The sequence below is a fragment of the Sebastes fasciatus genome, chromosome 23 (assembly GCF_043250625.1).
Source record: "Sebastes fasciatus isolate fSebFas1 chromosome 23, fSebFas1.pri, whole genome shotgun sequence".
NCBI lineage: Eukaryota > Metazoa > Chordata > Actinopteri > Perciformes > Sebastidae > Sebastes > Sebastes fasciatus.
Genome location: NC_133817.1, coordinates 18,266,362 through 18,286,952, shown reverse-complemented (window position 1 = coordinate 18,286,952; position 20,591 = coordinate 18,266,362). Strand labels below are relative to the sequence as shown.

Genomic DNA, 20,591 nt, shown 5'->3' with positions numbered 1-20,591 from the left:
ACGGAGCTTACAGCTAACGTTAAATAGCTCTCGTTCTGCCGATTTCAACACAGATTTGTGGTTCGCAATGTAGCATTATCAGGGAAAAATAGGTCCCTGAACGAGTCGATAGTGAATTTACCGCTCCCCAAACACATTTTCTATAATCCCTGGGTCGACAAGACGCCGTTAATCTCGAGCCCTGACAGTACCTGCAGTACTGTAGAAAAACGAGTACTGTCACGTTTTCAGAATTTTGGAATCACCTTGGTACCGAAGTATCAGTTCTCGTGATATTCCTACGACCAACAGTCCAAAGTCCAAAGATACAACATGACAACAAATCCTCACATTTAAGAAGCTGGAACTGGCAAATGTTTGGCATGTTTGCTTTAAAAAAAATACTAAAACAATTATTTGATTGTCAAAGTAGTTGCAGATAGATTTTCTGATAATTGATTATCAGTGCAGCTCTAAAGTTGAAGATGCAGGTGTTTGTAATTTAAAGTCTACAGAGGGTCTTTCAGAACATTTTTTGCAGGAAATGACTGAGAATGAACCAAAATAGGGAAGTTGTGGGTCGGAAAAAAACAAAACAATGAGCTGAAAGATGCAAAACCCTCCATAGGGCCGAGGGGAACTGCAGAGTTCGGTGATAATTCTCTGGATTCGTCACTAAAAAACTCCTTTCAGATCACACATAGTTATTTTACCCATTTTGATATAACGAATATTAATTTATGTAGCATTGCAAGTGTGTTCACAGTAGACACATTGAAATATGCCAGATCTCCTTTAATAAAACTATCATCCCCAAGACTACATATGCAGTATAATTTATCGTCAACTCTTGGTTTCCATTTTGTTCCATGGTGGTCCACGGTTGGACCAGAGGGTCTGGCTAGTGTGCCCTGGCAAGCTCGACTGTTTGCATGTTTTGAGTGTTTGTGTATATACGTCGGCATGTGGGTCAGTGAATGTGTACACACACGTGGTCGGGCCCAGTGTCATGTTGTGTGTCTTGACTTCTATTTTGAGTCCTCGAAAGCCCCGAGGAAAGGACAGAGACAGGGGTCAAAGAAACTGAGTAGGTCATTGACATTTATGTCTTCTCCTCTTCACAAACTGAGAAGAGCGACGAGTTGTTTTGTGTGTGTGTGTGTGTGTGTGTGTACCCCCCCCCCCCCCCTCATACGTACATAATGCCTGCATGTTATTCTAGGCTATTTTTACAGGTTTATTACCCGTGGTTCCAATGTAACCTTTATGCATTTACAATCGTGAGAAATTAAGTGTTTCCCAAGGTTGTAGTTACATAAAGGACAAGCCCTAACAGAGTTCCCTGAAGGCAACTGTAAGAGCTGTATTTTACCATTGATATTCAGTGACTGCAGCTTATTACACAGTGAGATTGAACCCTTGACATCTCTTGACTCCCCGTGGTTGTAAATGGATTGCCATTGATACGTTTTAAGCTACATTTTGTATGGATATTGAAAGCAGATCAGTCTGAGAGCAAATATTTGATTACAAAATGACCGAGTGAGCTGTAGCTTTTACCATCATCTTGTCAACTTTTAACTTGATTTGTGGAAATTGCTCCTCTAATGCCCCAGTGTACTGGACTCATTTTGGATTTAATTGCTGGCCGGATGGCTACAGCTGACACTTTCTGTGTGTGTGTGTGTGTGTGTGTGTGTGTGTGTGTTTGTGTCTTTGAGGAATAGTTCCTCTCAAACTGTTTATTCTTTCCGTGTGTGAAACATGCCTGGACATGTCTCACTACCTGATCGTCCACTTGATATTAACTGTAAATGTTTCAGGCATCAGTCAGTTGACAAGTAGATTAGACGATCACTAGAAACACACGCAGCACACTGAAGGGTGGTATTTTCTGAATAACAGCAGAATAATAGAGAACGTGTAAGTGTGTGAAAACTCTGACTTGTCGCCCGGATTGTGACATTTTAGTACTGTATTATTTGGTTTAACACAATGGACTGATTGATGGGTCTTTTGTTTAACTGGAATGTTTGCTCTAATCGCAGAAAAAATTCCCTCGATGGCAGTGCGCCGTGATCTTTGAGTTGTGACCCCTGTTTGGCAGTGAGCTACTGAATTCATACTCTTCTGTTTCCAAGCATGAAAATTTAATTTGCTCGAATATGTTTTATTGTTGCATTCACATCCCCAAAAACTGCTCCGACGTTCAACAAAAACATAATGTGTAGGGGGTGTGATCTGACATTTCTCCATGTTATCTAGCAATTTTAAAACAAGACTTGCTGTGTGATCTTAAAGGGGACATATCGTGCTCATTTGCAGGTTCATACTTGTATTTTGGGTTTCTACTAGAACACATTTCCATGCTTTAATGCTCAAAAAACACATTATTTTTCTCATACTGTCTGACAGAATATACCTGTATTCACCCTCTGTCTGAAACGCTCCGTTTTAGCGCCTGTCTCTTTAAGACCCCCTCCCAAATAAGACCAGTCTACTCTGATTGGCTTTCAAGATTGGGCCGTAGTTCTCAAGCGATATATTCTAATGAGCCTGCAAGTGATTAGGAAGGGGAGCCAAATCTGAATGGCATGTTGAATCACATGTTTTCTGATCTAGGCAGCCCACAAAAAGCTAACCGGGTTGTCTTATTTCACAGTTTGTGGGTTGTTCGGCGCTCCAGATACTCAAATGTTTGTGCACAAGCAGTGGAAAAAGGGAGTTTTTCATGACATGTCCCCTTTAAAGCTGTTTCTGCATTTATATAAAAGGTTTCATCAGTTCCTCCAAATAGCGGGTTTATCCTGTTTTTTACACTATACATTGTGAAACTTCCAGACTACTGTTTAGCAAAGATATCACAAGACTGACTCAAAACTTGCATATTAGTTCAGGGAATAGACTTAATCTTGCACACGAGCGTGTGCGTGTGGGGTTCAACATGGCGAATGATTCTGTTGACAGTGCTCGGTTTGTGTGTCTGTGTTCACATTGCTTGGTGTAATATCCGTACCTCATGAATGAAACATCTTTAAGTCTCCTGACCAGCTAATGAATAAGGCTCATCATGGATAACGGAGAGCTCATTTCCTTTAATGCCTCAAAGTAACAACATGTCCTGTAAGAGCAAACAATGGTTATTCATTTTCTCATTCGACATGGTGCTCAAAGGTCATCTTGTGTAAATCTTCACGTTGCATCATCTGTTTGGCGGGGGGACTATATGATATTTACCTTCTGTTATGCCATTAGTTTATGTGCATTCACGGTGTATTAGTATTATTCTAAATCAGTTTGTTTACTGTATGTAATGGCCGTGCTAATGTGCCCGGTCTCCTTGTTTGCTCTGTCTCTGCAGGTAACACATTACAAACAGTACCCCCCCAACACGAGTAAAGTGTACTCCTACTTCGAGTGCCGCGAGAGGAGGACCGATCCAACCAAAAGCAGAAAAGTCAAATATGACAAGACCGTCTTCTATGGCCTACAGTACATCCTCAACAAATACCTAAAGGGTAAGTAAGTCCTGACTTGGAATTGCTGCTCAAAAAGGTGCCCATGTTTTGTGTTGTGTATGCAACGGAATAAAAGTGCCCTTGAGCACGACACTGAAGCGCCCACCTCCAACCCAGTAGGAGCTTCAAACACAGCCAGGCTTAATGACTTTGCAGTTTGTAGGTTTTGGTCTATGAAGCCACCACCTCTGTTAATGATTCTTCATGTTTGTGTAAATATAAATGTGTTTCCAGTCAACTTTACAAATTAAAAGGAACCCTTTTATGCTTTTTTCCCTTTCCTTTATTGTTTTATATAGTTTTTTTGTGCATGTTAAAGGTCTGTAAAGTTACAAAGTCCATGCCAAAGGGAGTTACTCTCCCCCACAGAAAAACTGCTCCTGAACTGCCTGAAACATCTTTCTTGAAGTCCCACCTTTTCTTCCGTAACGTGGTGATGTCACCGAGGTGCTGTTTCCACCGCAGGAACTTTCCCCAGTACTAGGAACGCTTTTAGGAACTCGCTGCGTTTCAATCACAGGGACCGGGGTCTAAATTAAGTTCCGGGACCTTCTTACCCCCCAAAAAGGCCCTGGTCGTAGTACTTTCTGAACGTACCAGAACCTTCGGGGTGGCATTTGCAGGGATGATCATCACTGATTGGTCAAACACACACACACACACACACACACACACACACACACACAGCACCGCTGCTTCAACTTGTGTAACGCTTAATTCATAAACAAGGAAATACTTTAGGATCGATTTAGGACCATTTTAGGATGAGGGGAGAGCATTTGTCTTAGTTTGATGACATTGAAAGTAAAGTTAGGCTCTGCTGACGGCCTCCCAACTCATTAAAAAAATCACAGACAGAAAAAAGAGAGAGATATCGCGAGGGCGAGCGGTAACATTAGAAGAGGGAGAAAGTGCGGTGGTTGCAGAGTGTGTTTACCGCTGTGACCACCTACAGCCCTCGTCCCATGTCATGTTGCTTTTTCATACGTCAGCGGACTAATTTGCCTAATCTTCGCAGGTCTTTAGTCAGCTATAGAAACACAGACAACAGTGTGCTGAACCTTTTATTTCCATGAAAAGTAGTTTAGTCCCGGGAACTTTTTGTGAAGTAACACTCAAGTAACACATAATTGCATAACACCTGCTAGTTTGGCACGCCCTCAAACAAAGCTAGTTAGAGCGGAGCTGGAGCGGAGTCCGAAGTGTTTGGTTCCATTGACCAATCACAACAGAGTGAGCCAGCTGACCAATCAGAGCAGACTGGGCTTTAAAGCATACAAACATGTTCTAGTAGAAACCCAAAATACAAGTGCACCTGAAAATGAGCATAATAGGTCCTCTTTAAATAAGGAGACCATTCCAATACTTTGGATTACATAACCCAGGCTTTTGTTACTTTCCTTTATTGAAGTCAATATGCACATAATGCTTTCATCCTCATTCTGTGGGAGCTATGTTATTTTACTGTAGTCCAGTGAGTCTCTGTTTGCAATCAGGGCACATACCAAAAGCCTTTTGTGATGTGTTATTTGTCCCCGTGGGAGCGTTTTATCTTTTTTGCTCTCCCCCCCTCCAGGACAAGGTCAGAGTAGTGCAGGGTCAGCTGCAGAGCTGCATGCCTGGAGCCGCTCAAAAAAATTCAATGCATTGCTTAAGGACACTTCAGCAGGGCAGGTGCTTTCTATTGAGGCCTGCAGTAATAGTCCTTTTACTCACTTAAAGGACACAAAGGTTACAATGTGCTTCACATTGATTTGACTGTACAGAGCATAACACAAAGCCAGCAGGTTAAGAAGAAGAAAAAAAGAAAGTAAAGTGAGAAATGAGGCAAAGTATAATTCATACAATTTCTATGCTCCAATTAACTCAAGTTTGTTAAAGGTGGATGTTTTAAGTTCGATCCTGAGGGGCATGAGAGAGAGAGCAAGAGAGACAGAAAGAAGAAGAAGAAGAAAGAATGCATCTCCCTCCTGTCTCTTAAGAGGATTTCATGGTGCGGTAGCAGAGGTGCGGGGGAGACAGAGAGCCAGGGAGAACAGAGAGAGAGAGAAGACAAAAGCACAGCTGCTCTTTCACCGTATGAGGGAGAAAGACCAGCTGTCTGCGCAGAGCGTCCTTCAGAGCTCAATGATTAGCCCGACTATTAGAGATGCATCCTTGATCCTCGAGCTTATGAAACCAAAAGTGTGCAGCGTGACTCTTCTAGACCGGGTCATGGAGAGAATTTTAATCTCCGCTCACTGTACTTTCATTAAGGGGAGAGGTGCAGCAGAAAACGTGAATGAGATTTACTTGGATAAAGGAAGAGTCGTAGTGTAAGTGATAGCAGAACCTCTGTTTGTTTACCCAAGCCACCATATTAGGTTTAACAAGAAACGTCACTATTAGGAGTTTCAACTTGTTAGTTTTACATTAAAGGGAAACACTTTTTTCATTCATTCTCCCAAAATGGAAAGTATTTCAAGTTTCATCACAATACGATATTATAAAAGGATCTAAAATATGATTTGACAATTTTATTGCTGGGCTCTTCCAGACATTTAAATGAAAAACAATCTATTGTTTTTAATAAAAAAGAATAAATATAAAGTGGGAATTTCAAAATAAATGGGTACCTTAAATTATGTATCGATATTTTCACCTTGCATCGATGATATTGGATCATTGATCATTGAATTGATGTATCAATCCAGATCAATGGATTGTAATTATATACACATATTTAAAAAAAAAAAAAAAAAAAAAAAAAGATGCAATATAAACATTGCAAGTGAATGTGAAAGACACTTGCCTAAAAACCCTCCAGGGGTTTCCCCATTATTCATTTTATATTTTGGAATATCAGGCTTGCATTTGTACATACATATGTTTCCATGTCGTGGTTTGTTGTGTATATCAGTTTCTATAGTCTAGAAACTTGAAATGAGACAAGGATGTGGTTGCTGTGTGTTTGGATAAAGACGCCTTGTTGGCATGCACGTGATGTTTCTGATTTAATTACAACAGTGGAAAGTAGAGCAGCATTCCAGTGTCTTCTCTCTCTACAGTATATCAGTGTGTGTTTCTCCAGCATCTCTTTCTGAACCTTTCTCTCCCCTTCCTCCTCCTCCTCCTCCAGGAAAGGTAGTGACCCCAGAGAAGATCCAGGAGGCGAAGGAGGTATACAGAGAACACTTCCAGGATGATGTTTTCAATGAGAAGGGGTGGACCTACATTTTTGACGTAAGAAACTGCTGAAAGTGCACTGAAACACTTATTTTTCAAGTTGTACGAAACTATTTCTATTTCTATTTGTGAGAAGATTCCATGAGAGACTATTTTCAAGCAATGGGTTAATTCAGGGAAAAGCTGGTACTAGGTATACAGGTGTACATACTAGCGATGTCACGATAGCAGAAATCTAGTAGTCGATACCAAGACCAGTGAATTTCCACGATTCTCGATACCCAATTCGATACCACGGTAAAAAAAAAAAGGGAAATTATGAGACTTTATTCCTCAGGTATAGCTCAATGACTGTAAGAAAACAACAGAGGCTGTACACACACACACGCACTCTCTCTCTATATATATCCTCAGATTGCAAACAGAAGTTTAAATTCACTGACATGGTGACAGACCTTTAGACCATTAAATATGTATTTAAAATGCTAATTTACATTTTGATGACAATAAGAAAAGCACCACTTTTCAGAGATTTAGCAATAAACAACAAAAGATAGAAATTCAGTTCAGTTCAGTTTTTTCCCTCACAAGTGAGTCCTCTTCTCAAACAAATCAATAAAGGATCTCTGATCAGTTTTTCAGCCCAGCAATTTCCACACAAGTGAATCCTCTTCTTGGATCTACCCGCATTTGGCGCTCGTTAATTTCGGACCCTGATTACAGGCATCGTACGGTACCTTCTGTACTTTAGAAAAAGAGTACCGCCACGTTTTTCGAATTTTTGCATCGACTTGGTAACGAAGTTCTCAGGACATCCCTAGTACATACATCCCTAGTACATACTCTCAGGAGCCAGTACATGCTTGTGTTGTCCCCATTAGCAGAGAGGCCGGAAGTCTGTCTCGGACATGTACACACACACTCAGGACATACAGTTTGTTCCTGATAAACACATAATAAAGCAAGCTTGCAATCTGATTAGGGTCACATTCTGCGGTAGCAAAGTCTTATCTTCTAAAAGCGTTTTCTTTATGGGTAATGAAAGCCTGCACACTGAAATAATAAAAAATCTGAACAACATTTGGTGCTGTGGTTTTCCTTAGGAGATAAAGGTTTAACTAGGTAAATTCCTGAGATAAAAGTTAACTATATATGAATACAGTCAGTTTATATATCCAAGAAAATGTGCAGTCATTGTTTCCGGTTATTGAGAGGTACTGTTTCAGCACCTTGGAGAGAGCACAGCGCTCTGTACTGACTGACTGAGGATTTTCTCAAGTAAGGAGAAGTGTTAATAAACTCTTATTTTCCCTTTGTCATCTCTTATCACATTGCTGAATCAGCTCCCAATCTGGCAGTCTTGTGTTTTTTTTAACTTCATGTTGATCATCTTTGAGCCAGCAGCACACACAAGACCCACATCAAGCACACAAATGTTGTTCAGTTTTGGTAGTGGTATGTATGGAGTGCTGCAGGGATGACGTGTTTTGTAGGCCAACCAGGAAGTTAGCCTCGCCCTGGTTCCCTCGACAAAAAGCCGATGGAATTTTTCCATCGAGTTTTGGATAATTGCAGAAGATAACCTCTGTCATATGATAATTGCATGTTTTGTTCTGCAATCTTCATGAATGAACACCACTTTTATGATTTTTTTTTACTGCAAATGCAAGAGGCAGAAGTAAAAAGCTAACATTAGGCTATAAAAAAACGACACCACGGTCACATGTAGGGATGCAACGAATCACAAAACTCACAGCCGCTGTGAAAACATCTCTTTCAAACAACTGTATTTATTCAAGTTTCTCGCCAAAAAATACATTTTACAAGATTACATTTGAACACATCATGATGACGTTAGAATTTACCTTCACCAATACTCATTTTTACTGAAGAGAGCCTGAACGCACCATAATTGAACCTCTGTACGTTAGCTGCTCCGGTGCTGCTAACGTTAACTAGCTCTCCTCCTGCTGATTTCAAAATCACAATGTTGCATTATCGGCGAATAGAAAGCATTAATGCAGTTTTCCCGATTGCATATTTTTACTGAATATTGTCTAATAACGATTGGCCGTAAAACTTTTAACTGTGTAAATCATCCACGGTTCACATGCGTGCCGAACCATGGGGGATCAACTACGGTCCGTTACACCACTAGTCGCATTGCTTCACGTCACCACCACTATGTTAAAGGCAGACTAGTGTTCAGCGTCATGATATAGTAGTCTCATTTAGCTACATTTAGCAACCGCCTTCTTTAAGACATAAAAGCTTCAAAATTCACAAGTGGGATATTTAAAATATTATGTTTGCACTCATTCCTTCACCACTCTATTACGCTATAGACTATAATCTAATACTTTTAGATTCAGTTTCTTTCATCCAATGCACACTTCTTCTTTTTTTCGGTGTGAAAGACAACACAACGTTGACTTCAGACCAGATCTGAAATGCAGGAATTCTGCATGTGTATATTTAGCATAATCTCTTTCATCTGAAGGTCGAATCTCACCAGAAATCTGTATCGCCTCCAAATGTGTGTCACTTTTGTTTCCTTTTTCAGGTCATCTCAATAAAGTAACACTCTCTACAAGCCATGGAAAAAGAGTGTAAATTTGATTCTGAGTGTGCACGTATGTGTGTGTGTGTGTGTGTGTGTTTTACAGAAATACAATGGACACCTGCCTATTGAAATCAAGGCAGTGCCAGAGGGGAGCGTCATTCCTCGAGGCAATGTTCTGTTCACAGTGGAGAGCACAGACCCTGAATGCTACTGGCTCACCAACTGGGTGGAGGTACGTTTGTTTTGTTTGTTTGTTTGTCCTCCGGAGCACTGGGTTCAGTTCCTGTGTGTCCTGACGTGACACCGGTGTATTATTCAGTTAGAGTGCATCAGACAGAGAGGGAGGGTCTTAACTATAAAAGATACTGTTGCTTGCATTGTGGCAAATGAGGGACTCGGTGTTCTTTAAGCTGGAACCACACAGCTGCTTCAAATGTGACTTCATCTTCAGCTCTGGATTAGCTTTATCAGGTTAAAAGCCATTGTAAATTTCTCACCCCCTATGCCCTCATATAACAGTTTAGATTTTAATGTGCTACGAAGACTACATTGCTAGGCACATAGTAAGATTTAATGGTTAGCTTTATTTGATTATTGATTACAAAATATATTAGTAACATTCACGTTTTATTACATTTATTACAATGGAGTGTTAACAGTTTTATAAAAGCCATAAACTATTAAGCTTGGCGGCACGCCCAACGACACCTCTTATCTCTCCTTAAATCTCCCAGCATGACAGCCCTGCTGCCAAAGCTCATTGCTTAATCACCGCTCAGAGATGTGCAGGAACTGCAGCAAAGTCATTCATACAGGTTGGCCGAGAAGTGCAAGAGGAACAGAGTCAGGTGCTAGAAAAAGTCCTTGTTTGGTGTTGACAGAATAATTTAAGTCACTAAATCAAGCTCTTGACCTGACCAATGTTCTGTTCCCTGAGGCATCACATCTTTTAAATTACTCCGAACGGTGTAAAGAATGTGTGACTTTATTCACTTTGCATTTTAATTTACTTTAAGACTTTGTCAGAGAGGACGGGCCTTTAGGGTTCACCTGTAAAGGGTTTAGTTCCAAACCTTCTGTCTGTTTTATATATATACATTAGCTGCTGGGGGTGGGGGAAAAAATCGATACAGCATAGTATCATGATATTTTGCGTGCCAATATTGTTTCGATACACAGATGTCAACTATCGATCTTTTATTATATAACTATATTATATAAACTATTAACAGTCCGACGGCCCGCCCGTGGGCCCGGCCGCTGTTCTGTCTTTCAGAGGTTGTAGCGGGCTCAGTTTTAAAGCCAGAGCGAAGATACTGGTATCATATGAAACTAGAAAAACCTAAAGAATCAATGGTTCCAACCATGTCTATGTTAGCTTGTTGGGAAGAACGCTAAATAACCCTCCAAATATACGCTATATTCGGGTGAGGAAAAACAGGCATGGCCATTTTCAAAGGGGTCCCTTGACCTCTGACCTCAAGATATGTGAATGAAAACTCTGAGATGAACAGAGTGAAAACTTTATCTTATTAGATAAAACAGATGTTGACAAACTGCATAATTTACAGTTGGAAATAGGTAATAAATTGCAGCATGTCAATACTCAGAATATCGCAATAAGATCACATCGTGACCTAAGTATCGTGATAATATCGTATCATGGGGCCTCGGGTGATTCCCACCCTTAGTAGTTGCTTTGGTGCAGTTCATAACATGACTGGCATTGTACTTCCTGATATTCCAGCAACTGGTTCCAGTTTTTTCATTTTGTTTTTACACTTTTTATATTTACTGTACAGACAGTACGAGAGTGGTATCAATTTTCTCATCTAGCCCTCGCCAAGAAAGCAAATAAGCACATTTCCCAAAATGTCAAACTATTCCTTTAATCGTCGTATTCATACTGTGGGTGTGGTATCAGGTGACATCAGTGAATACAAGTCATAACATGTTTAAAACACACAGACATAACATTATGTGGTGTGTGTTTTGTGAGGAAAAAGTACAGCAGAAGAAATAAAATATATTTTTCGTGACTTGAAGCAGGCCGTCTGGTGTCTTAATGCATCCTCCTCGGTGGTGCATTTATTACGCCGAGCTAATGCGCTGTGCGACTCCTCCCCGAGATGAGGAAGATCTCATGAACTTAATGCCGCATGAACAGACTGTCCTCAATGACTCGGCAGAGCTAAATTCATTTACCGCGAGCAGCATCTTCGCTCCGTCTCTCCCTCCCTTCCCTTTGACTGATGCTCGTCTCCGTCAGCCCCATTCATAAATATATCGTGTTTGACCTCTGCCACCAATGAAATCGTGCAGCCCATTTCTGAGCAGATGATCAAAGAGAAACAAGAACGCTTTTGATATTCTGCACAAAGGAACATTTGTGACAGATTTGTCTTTGACTGGGTGTAACTGCCTTTCTCTTTTTTTTTTAAACTAAAGTATCCCAAATGCAGCGTTTCCTCGACGTTGACTACAATCAGATTTAGAATTTGACGCACATACACTCAACTATATAATGACAAATACACCAATGAAAGAGACGAGTGCTTGGACATAGGTCACCTACAGCCAAGAGCGCAGTCACAACACACACACACGCAGTCTCCACAGCTGATATAAATACATGCATAAACACACACACACACACACACACACACACACACACACACACACACAGTCATTCTTCATGGCTCATGTAAAATTAGCCATAGCGTTCAGCCTGGTGTCCTTGGGCTGTCTCTCCTCTTTGCTCTTGCTGTCCCTTCATTTCCTTCTCTCTGTCATTATCTCTTTTTCTGTCTTTCTTGCTCTCGTGGCTCTCTTTTACCCCTACCTTCGTCATTAACACACACCCCTCTCCCTGTCTCTCTCTCTCTCTCTCTCGTTCCTTATCTCCCTCCATTTTGTTCTGGGACGATGACCGAGAAGTTATGTTGGCACACGTGTGTGTGTGTGTGTGTGTGTGTGTGTGTGTGTGTGTGTGTGTGTGTGTGTGTGTGTGTGTGTGTGTTTGTGTGCACACATTCCTCCCGAGTGTTTGTTTTTACCGTACCGCTGCCCCATTTTACCATTAGAGACGTTACCCCTGACCAGCTGTCACACGATGATCACATAAATTATTATTTTTTATATAATAGAAATGTCACATTAATCATCTTAATTCTAGATTTGTTATCATTTCAAGCTATGAAAACACCTCAGGAGACATAGGAAGTAGAAAAAATAGCAGTATTTGTGGATCATATATCATGTTAAAGTGGGGTTAGGCAGTATATTTTTGGCATCATTAGGCAAAAATGTCATAATAACCTTTCAGCATATTGTAATTCAAGTGTTCTGAGAGAAAACTAGACTCCTGCACCTCCTCATGGCTCTGTTTTCAGGCTTTAAAAAAATCTAGCATGTGAAGGAAGACTTTGGCCAATCACAGGTCATTTCACAGAGAGAGCGTTCCTATTGGCTGTGCTCCGGCTGGTGGGCGGTGCTTGGTATTTCCTCAACTTGATCTCAACATAGCTGGCGGGTCACAAACTTTCTCATTTTACAGCTAAACAGTACACTACAAGATGTTTCTGAAAACATTTGAGGTGAGAAATAGGCATTAACGTAACAGAATATTGATTCATATTTGATCAGCGCTGCCTAGTTTGACCGTTTGATCGAAGTTAGCGAGTGATTGACAGCCGGCTCATAGACGGCAGGCTCCAGCTCGGCTCTGATTGGTTGTTTTCCTCCGGTCTGGGAAATCTTGCACCTGAGGACACAGAGGCACATGATTTTTTTTCAGATTACCTGTCTCATGCACTACTGTCAGGATAGAAAGTGATCGTTTTATAAAAAAATAACTTTTTTTAATCATATTTGCTCCATTTCTACACACTGAGAAAAAGGTCAACATGCAGATAAGGCAGACAGCACACGACCTTGTGATGGGTATGTGTGACGTTGGCAGTCACATGAGTCCATATTATGGTTTAGATTATGATTAGTCTAAGGAGGCATGTGACCCGCTCAGGGTTATAGGGTTAAAACACACACTGCATAGTATTAGCAGGCAAAGTCAAGTGAGGAATCAAGAGGTGGACGTGTGCAAAAAATGTTCGGGGATATCTTTTAAATCAGCGTGGAGGAGGGAAGGTGGCTGCACATCCTGGTGTTTTAAATATTTGTCACGCTTCCTCTCTCTCTCTTTATCTGTCTGCTAATGAGGTCTGACACACGTCTATCATTCCTATTATACACACACTGTTTCATATAAGTCGTACAATGTTGCGTGTAATTGCATAATAATATAAGCTCAATGTTGTAGTATGACTCAGTGGTCACAATGTTAGATTGATTTCTTCTTCTCGGAAGGGTGCAGTTGTGATTTAATCTGTAATCGACGCTGATTATATCTTTGAATTTGACACCTACAAGATGTCACTGTTGAATATTAAGTACGTATTTGCCCAGAAACTGTACAGAAGCATAGACGGGCCGACTTTCACTGTACACTTTTGGTGGTAGAAAGTGTGTATTCATGAAATTTCCCAGGTGGTGGCGGTGAGTACAGATAAGCCACTTGTTTTGACATTGGATCAGAGTCACAGAATTTCGGAGTTGACACGAGGCATCAAGGAATGTCTTTTTCCCAGAGTTCGTCTTGTGTGAACGGGCAGCCGCCCTTTGATCCTTCTGAGCCTGTTAGTTTGGGGTTTTAATACCAGTTGGATACTGGGATATCAGAATGATTGGACTGCACATTCGTCGGTCTGCAACTTTTGCATGTTCACATAGAAATGTCTGTTTAAATAGGCTTTGAAAACAAGGTGCACGTGGGAAATTAGAAGAAGTTAACCTTTGCAGTGAAAACCCTCTGACCCCGTGAAATTGAATTAAATTTATAACGAGCTGGACTGTCCTCTTTCCCTCCATCAGACCATTCTGGTTCAGATCTGGTACCCCATCACCGTGGCGACCAACTCCAGGGAGCAGAAGAAGATCCTCGCCAAGTACCTCCTGGAGACTGCTGGGAACTTGACGGGACTGGAGTATAAACTACATGACTTTGGCTACAGGGGCGTCTCCTCACAAGAGGTATACTTGTATATACAATACAATAAAGTAGATATTAGGGTTGGGTACCGACCGAATTACGTCAGTACTACTAAGTATAATCAGTGCCAAATTTAGGTACCAGAGGTTTGAGAGGGGAGAGGAGGGTGGGGTTTTAATTTGTGTGGTGTTTAAAATGTTCTAAATAAATATCAATGTTGAAGTTAGGACTTATTTTCACAACAGAAATTACATTTTTATTATTAAAGAGAGTATAGTACCAAAAAAGGTACCGTTGGGTACCGGTACCGTATTCCAGGTACCAGCACCGGTATCGGTTCGAATGTGCTTACCCCAGATTATTTTGTTTACAAACTGAATGCTAAACTTGAAAGTTAATTCCTGACCTTGGAAACAGTAGTTGACGAAACAGTCCCAACTCAAGGTCTACTTTCTAGCATTTTCCTGAGCTTTCAACAGTATCAAACGGTGCTCAGTTGTCATGGAGATGCATCTGTTGACCTAAGAACTTAGTAGGTGTTCAGATTTCATCCGCACCACTTTTAGGACTTTGGAAATCGTAGTTTGACAAAACAATCCAAATTCAATGTCCACTTAGTAGCTTATAGCATACATCAGACCGGCAATACGTCATCCAGAGTAGACTCTCATGACCACGCCCCCTTTTGGGGGAAGTCAATCCTGTGTCCCTCGTAGTTGAGACACGTCTCAGAACTTCTACTTTAAACAAACCGGTAATAGTAATAACGCTTTGCCGAAGAATTGCTGTGTAGTTGGTTGCACCAACAATAAATCCAAAAACGCTGACCTCTGATTTGTTCCCCTGCCATGTCCTAAAAAAGACATAATAGAGGGGCTTAATGGCTCCACGCTATAGACCAGCGTCACATAATTGCAGAGGCTGCGCTCTCGTTTGGGGGAAAGAAATTTGCTGTCACAGGAGAAAAAATTACGAAAAGCTCTTTGTGTAACGTTAGCGGGTTAACCGAGGCTTTCACACCGAGATTTGTGGCACATATGATACGTGAATATTCACTGTCAGTGTGGTAAATCGCTAAATGATGCTGGTGACAGTGACTAGCATGGCTAGCTAACGGTAGCTTGAGTGTGAGGCTGCGGCAGTAATGCAGTCATACATTAACGTTATAGCAGTGTCAGACTGTCGTCGTCAACTAAATCTCAGCCTATAGATCAAACAGTTGGCTATTAACAGGTTGATTATTTACAGACAACACTACGCTTAACATGATTCAATCAAATATGTATAAATGTCTGGATAAGCAATATCTGGCCACTGTGTTGGACGGGCGAAGACTGAAGGGACATGACGGCGATCAACCTTAATTTATTTAGGTATCGCAAATGCTCAGGTTCAGGAAAGGTCTCAAAATAATTATTAGACATGTGTATAAAACAAACATTTGTATAGCAAGAGATGAATCCAAACACACGTCAAATTGCGTTGACATCTATGGGAGCTTCGGTTTTCTGTCCCCCAAAAGGGAACGCAGCCTTGACTTTTTGCGAAGTAGCCGTATGTGTCGGTCTGATGTATGTCACACGGTATGCTACGAATGAAAGCTCTGGAAAAAGCTAGTATCTGAACAGTGAGTTGGGATTGTTTTGTCAAATATATAATGCTTTTTCTCTACTTTATGAGGCTTAAAAAAATGTGTAAAATAGAAAATGCAGAAATACAACAGTGAGTTAAAAACAAAATGACATGAAACGTGTGGTGGGACGTCTTTGCCCTTTATCTTGCATAACACCATCCCCCCTCCTGTTTGCAGACTGCGGGCATCGGGGCCTCCGCCCATCTGGTCAACTTCAAGGGCACAGACACGGTCGCCGGCATCGGTGTCATTAAGAAGTACTACGGCACCAAGGACCCTGTGCCGGGCTTCTCAGTGCCTGCTGCAGAGCACAGGTAGACACACGCATACGCACTTTTATCAACATTTTAGGATGGTTCTCCGTGTAATCTGCATCCCCATTACTGTCGAGTGTTTCCTGGCTCTTCCAGACGGTTTAGTGGCAACGTTTCCACTGTAATGTAGGGCAGTAGTTCACCACCCACTTTGATTATTAAACCATTAGTATAAGACCTCCAAGTCATAATGGGTGACTGCCAACGTTGGGACGTGCAAGGTTCGCAGAAACTTTTACGCTTAACATTCCTCCCCCGGAAGCATGCTAAATTCCTGCACACAATGCTGATAATCAGCATAAGCCACGTATTCACATTATTCCCCCGAAAGAACAGGGGTACGGTCGGCACGTCTCGGCTCTATTCATCTCCGGTGAGATAGTCCACGTTTTGGTTCGGAGCCACGTCTGGGGAGCAAACTTTTTCACCCACAAGCCAAATTGATTTTCAAAGAAAGAAAGAAAACTTGTTTCAAATAACAGTTGGTTATCTGCCAGAGTTGTCGATGGAAGGGAATTTATCAGCCCGGGTGCAAATGCACTCATCATTTGGCCGAGGCTGGTGTTAATTTGCTCCCCCCGATTAGAGCTTGGTCACCCTCACACTAATTATCTGGTTCATCTATCTCAGTTTGCGAATGGGGGGCTGTGATTGGCTGGGGGTGGCGGTCGTGATTGGCCGCCGCCCTGACGCACATGGCCCTCGCATGTCTCCGCTGTTGTTTTATGGCGCTGATCCATTTATCCTGCACACACGCACACACTTTCTGTTTCACTCTCGTGCGCACACACAGTCGCTTCTTGCTTGCCACCAGGGCAGTTACTGCTGCTCCAGCGCACCCTTCTTCCTCGCACCAGTGCATTGTGGGATGGTGGCAGGCAGAAGTTGTCATAGTAACCATTATGTAATGGCCCCCCTCCTAAAGTGTGTTTGGTTTCTACCTCGGAGGGAGGAGTCACGGTGAAATTCCACTTTGATGCAGAAGGAAAGGGACGGGCGGGTGTTTTACAGCAGAGGTGTGTCACCTTCAGAGCAATTATTTGCAAAACTTTGAGTATCTTCCGGTGTTTACTGTACACTTTGAATGTAACAGAAATGTCCTGACATTAGCTTCATAGACTATTAATCTGCACTGTAAGTAAACTGAATCGGGTACAATTTATTCTGTCGTTTGTGACAAATAGTATTCAAACATATACACCTCTCTTAGTTATTTAAAATCTTGACAGAGTGCCAAGTAGCTGAGGTTTACTCTGTTTACACTGAACAGGTTTCACACGGAGGATAGTAAGTCCTGAGGCACCTTCATTAGATTTCAGATATCTCATGACCTCAGCACATGAAAGTGAAACTGTGTTCAGGGCCACATTTGACCGGGGAAAAGTAGAATAATTGTATCTTTTTTCGTAGTTTGGGTGAATATGTCCTTGCCTTTTTAAAAATAATTCATCTGGTATCTAATGTGGCTACAACAGATCTATTTTAACCTTAAGAAGATACAATTTTGCCCAAGTCTGGTTTCATTCAAGACTAAAACCTGGTGTGCGCTGCCCTCTTCTGGACAATCGGTGGCATTAGCATTTGATGAAAGTCCTGTAACCGTCTTCAGTCCTTCTTCTCTTTGAACAACCTTCGATGTGCTTCTCTTGTTCAATTGCTCTTTTGCTCCCATCGTCTTTCTACCACACAGATAACTAATCTTAAGTTCTTGTTACCTCCGGTGTTGTTTCTTGCTGTTAAACCTCATTTCCTTCTCTATATTTTGAATGAATGGTGGGAAGTAGGGCTGCTCGTTTATGGCAAAAATCATAACCACGATTATTTTGGTCAATATCGAGATCACGTTTGTTTAATACGATTACTCATCGACCTTGGAAGCATCATGCATTTAGAAAGAACATTTTGTAGACTACATTTTAAAGTTAAATGTGGTGCACTTTGAGAGCAAAATGAAGAGGCTAGATCTATGAAGAACTTTGTGTACTTGTAAACTATTTAATCATAAACACATTGGTTGTATAAATATGAATGGTGATGACACAGCAAACAAAAGCATGGGAAACAAGACGGGGTCCGTGTTTCAAGATGGGTCACGTGGGTTTGCCAACATCACAGTCCAATTCTTATTTGTGCAACATTCAAACCAACCCCAGTAGTTGTCCACAATATGTTGTAATTTTGATCAACCATATGGGAAAATAAATTACTGTAGGTCAAAGAATAATGATTAATCTCCCGTTCCCTCTGCAGCACCATCACAGCGTGGGGGAAGGACCATGAAAAAGACGCCTTCGAGCACATCATCAAGCAGTTTCCCAACGTGCCCGTATCCATCGTCAGCGACAGCTACGACATCTACAACGCCTGTGAGAAGATCTGGGGAGAAGACCTCCGGTCGCTGATAGAGGCGCGCAGCGCGGACGCCCCGCTGGTTGTCCGACCAGACTCAGGAAACCCGCTCGATACAGTTTTGAAGGTGCGATCGCGTGGACGGCTTGTTATCATCGACTAGGATCTTAAATCAAGCCAGAACACTAACCTCTCTTCTTTTTACTTCTGTCAGGTTTTGGAGATCCTGGGTAAGAAGTTTATTCCAGTGGAGAACTCCAAAGGTTACAAGGTTCTCCCTCCTTACATCAGAGTCATACAAGGAGACGGAGTTGATATCAACACACTGGCAGAGGTGAAATAGACACACTACTAGGAGACACGACTCTACCATAACAACAGGTTGCATCGCTTACATAATGTTCCTGTGTGTGTTTTTCCACAGATAGTGGAGGGTATGAAGCAACACAAGTGGTCCATTGAGAACATCTCCTTTGGGTCCGGAGGGGCTCTGCTGCAGAAACTGACCAGAGATCTGCTCAACTGCTCCTTCAAATGCAGCTATGTGGTCACTAACGGACTGGGGGTGGGTACTGATACATTAGAATGTAGTTATTGTGTTTTATTGGCCATTTTGTTACAGTTGTGGTACTTAAACATTGAGTAATGTAACACATTGCAAGTGCTTGTACTTTACAAGAGTCTGCAGATGACATGCCAAAAAAATACCTTTTTTAGCATAATGTTTGTCTTTTGAACTTACAAGTAAAAACGAGTACGTTCTCATTCCAGAGGGTTGCATGTCTTTGTCAAATACACTAAATTAGCCATGCATTTTGTTGGTTTTCAGTGTCTTTCTACCTTAAAGGGATAGTTTGGGTGTTTTGAAGTTACAGTAGATGATGGTCTGTACGCCCCCAGTTTGGAGAAGCAGACAGGAGTTACCACACAGAACCAAAGCAATGTGCTGCTGTGGACGGGGCCGGCAGCAAAAATGTATTTTAGCCACCTAAAAGAAAGGCTCATCCAAAAAAAATCAGTATCAGTGTACGCTGTATTTAGAATATTTTCGCCGGTTTACCTTGCCGTGAGACAGCTATACAGTCTATGTTTGAGACGAGGAGCTGAAGCCGTTATCTATGCTCTCACCAATGGGCTATTGTGTGACTTTGGTTAGTTCGGATTCACCAAAGTCACACAATAGCACAAACAAACTAACCGATTGAGGCAGTTTTTTTCAATGGAAAAACATCTTCAGTACTAAGCATAAATACAAACATGTTTCTAAAAGCTATGCCCTATAGATTACCTGGTTATTATAACTAACATACATACTTAAAATCATCCAAGACGTTTTTTCATTAGGTACAAAATAGGCCATTTCATCGTTAACTGTGACCATTACTGTTAACAGTTGGAAATCTGATGCATTATCAAACAAACCATTCTGCAACATAACTTCTCAAATCCTGAGTGAGATCGCGTTGAAAACAAAATATCGGGCATTGGGGAGAGCATACATGGATATAACGGCTTCAGTTCCCTGTTGGAAAGGGCTGTCTGACGGCAAGGTAAAGTGGTGAAAATATACACTGACTATGAAAAAGTACCTCATACGACCCCACTTCAAAACACCCGAACTATCCCTTTAAAATGAGACCGTTTAGATCTGACGTAGGTTTTGATAAATCTGTACAGTACTTTCTTTAAAACCATAATTTGAAATTCCCTCTCCGTTTCTGTGGAAAAGGTGAACGTGTTCAAGGACCCAGTGGCGGACCCCAACAAGAGGTCAAAGAAAGGTCGGCTGTCTCTCCACCGGACACAGAGTGGTAACTTTGTCACCCTGGAGGAGGGCAAGGGCGACCTGGAGGAGTATGGCGTGGTGAGTTCAGTGCCTCCAGTAGTACACTGACACTTTGTTCAAATAAAGAGTATAGCACAAAGAAATTAACTGACCTACCTCTTCTCTTCACCTTCACATTTCCTGTTCCCCTTTCTCTCCTGCCTCTCCTTCCTCTTGTATTCCCGCTTCTTTTTATTC

At 41.6% G+C, this 20,591-nt stretch overlaps 1 protein-coding gene across 1 annotated transcript in view; it reads left to right on the top strand.

Moving 5' to 3' along the window:
- The window catches only part of nampt1 (nicotinamide phosphoribosyltransferase 1), a 31,348-nt gene that overhangs the window by 6,233 nt on the left and 4,524 nt on the right, over window positions 1-20,591 (top strand). Inside the window, exons 2-10 of the mRNA XM_074626239.1 lie at window positions 3,341-3,497; window positions 6,616-6,719; window positions 9,329-9,457; window positions 14,155-14,313; window positions 16,083-16,219; window positions 18,470-18,695; window positions 18,783-18,902; window positions 18,993-19,133; window positions 20,298-20,432. Coding sequence (XP_074482340.1) covers window positions 3,341-3,497; window positions 6,616-6,719; window positions 9,329-9,457; window positions 14,155-14,313; window positions 16,083-16,219; window positions 18,470-18,695; window positions 18,783-18,902; window positions 18,993-19,133; window positions 20,298-20,432 — 1,308 coding nt within the window. The remainder of the gene's footprint in view (window positions 1-3,340; window positions 3,498-6,615; window positions 6,720-9,328; window positions 9,458-14,154; window positions 14,314-16,082; window positions 16,220-18,469; window positions 18,696-18,782; window positions 18,903-18,992; window positions 19,134-20,297; window positions 20,433-20,591) is intronic.